At 63.4% G+C, this 1,086-nt stretch overlaps 1 protein-coding gene across 1 annotated transcript in view; it reads right to left on the bottom strand.

The window, feature by feature from the left end:
- Window positions 1-1,086, bottom strand: part of senp6a (SUMO specific peptidase 6a) — a 17,837-nt gene that overhangs the window by 8,444 nt on the left and 8,307 nt on the right. Inside the window, exons 8-10 of the mRNA XM_017302099.1 lie at window positions 643-1,009; window positions 329-564; window positions 86-253 (exon numbers count right to left, since the gene is read on the bottom strand). Of these exons, the coding sequence (XP_017157588.1) occupies window positions 86-253; window positions 329-564; window positions 643-1,009 (771 nt within the window). The remainder of the gene's footprint in view (window positions 1-85; window positions 254-328; window positions 565-642; window positions 1,010-1,086) is intronic.

Here is a 1,086-nt window from a genome sequence, read left to right on the forward strand (position 1 = left end):
GAGATCAACCCGAAATCAACCCGAAATCAACCCGAGATTTTAAAAAAAGCAACGAGCTATAATTTCCAAACTAGTGGTGAATCTAGGACTGGGAACGGTTCGGACTCACGATGACGGGCTTCGTCACCATCCGCCTCAGGCTGCCGATCCGAACGCTGCGGCACTCCAGGATGATGCTGTCGCACTTGGTGAGCGCCATTTTGGGCTTCTTCCTCTTCGGCGTCAGCGACTCGGCTGGAGGCTGATTTCCAAACTGGGAAACGGGAGAAGAAGAGGTTTGATTCCCAGTTAGCTCCCGGGGATTTTCCCAGTAAACTCCCGGTCTCACCTGGTCCTTCATGCGGGCTCGGCGCGGGATCGTGATCTTCGTGTTGACGTCCTCGAAGAAGTCGCCGTTCAGCTCCTCCTGCTCGGCGGCGCTCTTCACCGCCGCCTCCACTCGGCCTTCAGAGGGCGCCGGAGAGGAGTGGGCGGAGTCAGCGGGTCGGGGCGAGACGTTGTCCAATCGGTTCACGCTTCCAGTGCTGCCCGTCTCCGCCTCCTCCTCGTCGCTGGACAGGACGACTACAGAAGAAGAACGCAGGTCAGCCTGGCGGCATCGGAAAACCGCGAGCTTCCCGGATGGTGATTCCCGTGGCTCACTGGGGTCGTTGAGGTCGGGCTGCTGCCCCGCCGCCGCCGCCGCTTGCTTCCCTTTGGCTCTGCAGCAGCCCAACGTCCCAGCTAGCAGCGGGATCCTGCCGTTGCTCAGCGGCGCCGCCCTGCTGGCCGAGACGCGCACCGGCATGGCGGCGCCGGGTTTGTAGAAGTTCTGCTGGATCCCGACGTGTCCGGCGGGGTTCTGGGACCGGATGGCGGGGCGCGGGGTGGGGGAGGACGAGGCGGGCTGGGTCGGGGCGCCTGGGGGGGGCGCCAGAGACTCACTGCTGCCGCAGGTCAAGCAGCTGCTGCCGAGCTCACTGGGCTGGCGACACTTCAGACACACGGAGTGGCAGACGGGCCGACCCGGCTGCACAGGGAGCAGGGAGAACACGGGGAACATGGGAAACATGGAGAACACGGGGAACATGGGGAACATGGGAAACA

This window comes from Poecilia reticulata, linkage group LG21 (assembly GCF_000633615.1).
Source record: "Poecilia reticulata strain Guanapo linkage group LG21, Guppy_female_1.0+MT, whole genome shotgun sequence".
NCBI classification, from domain to species: Eukaryota; Metazoa; Chordata; class Actinopteri; order Cyprinodontiformes; family Poeciliidae; genus Poecilia; species Poecilia reticulata.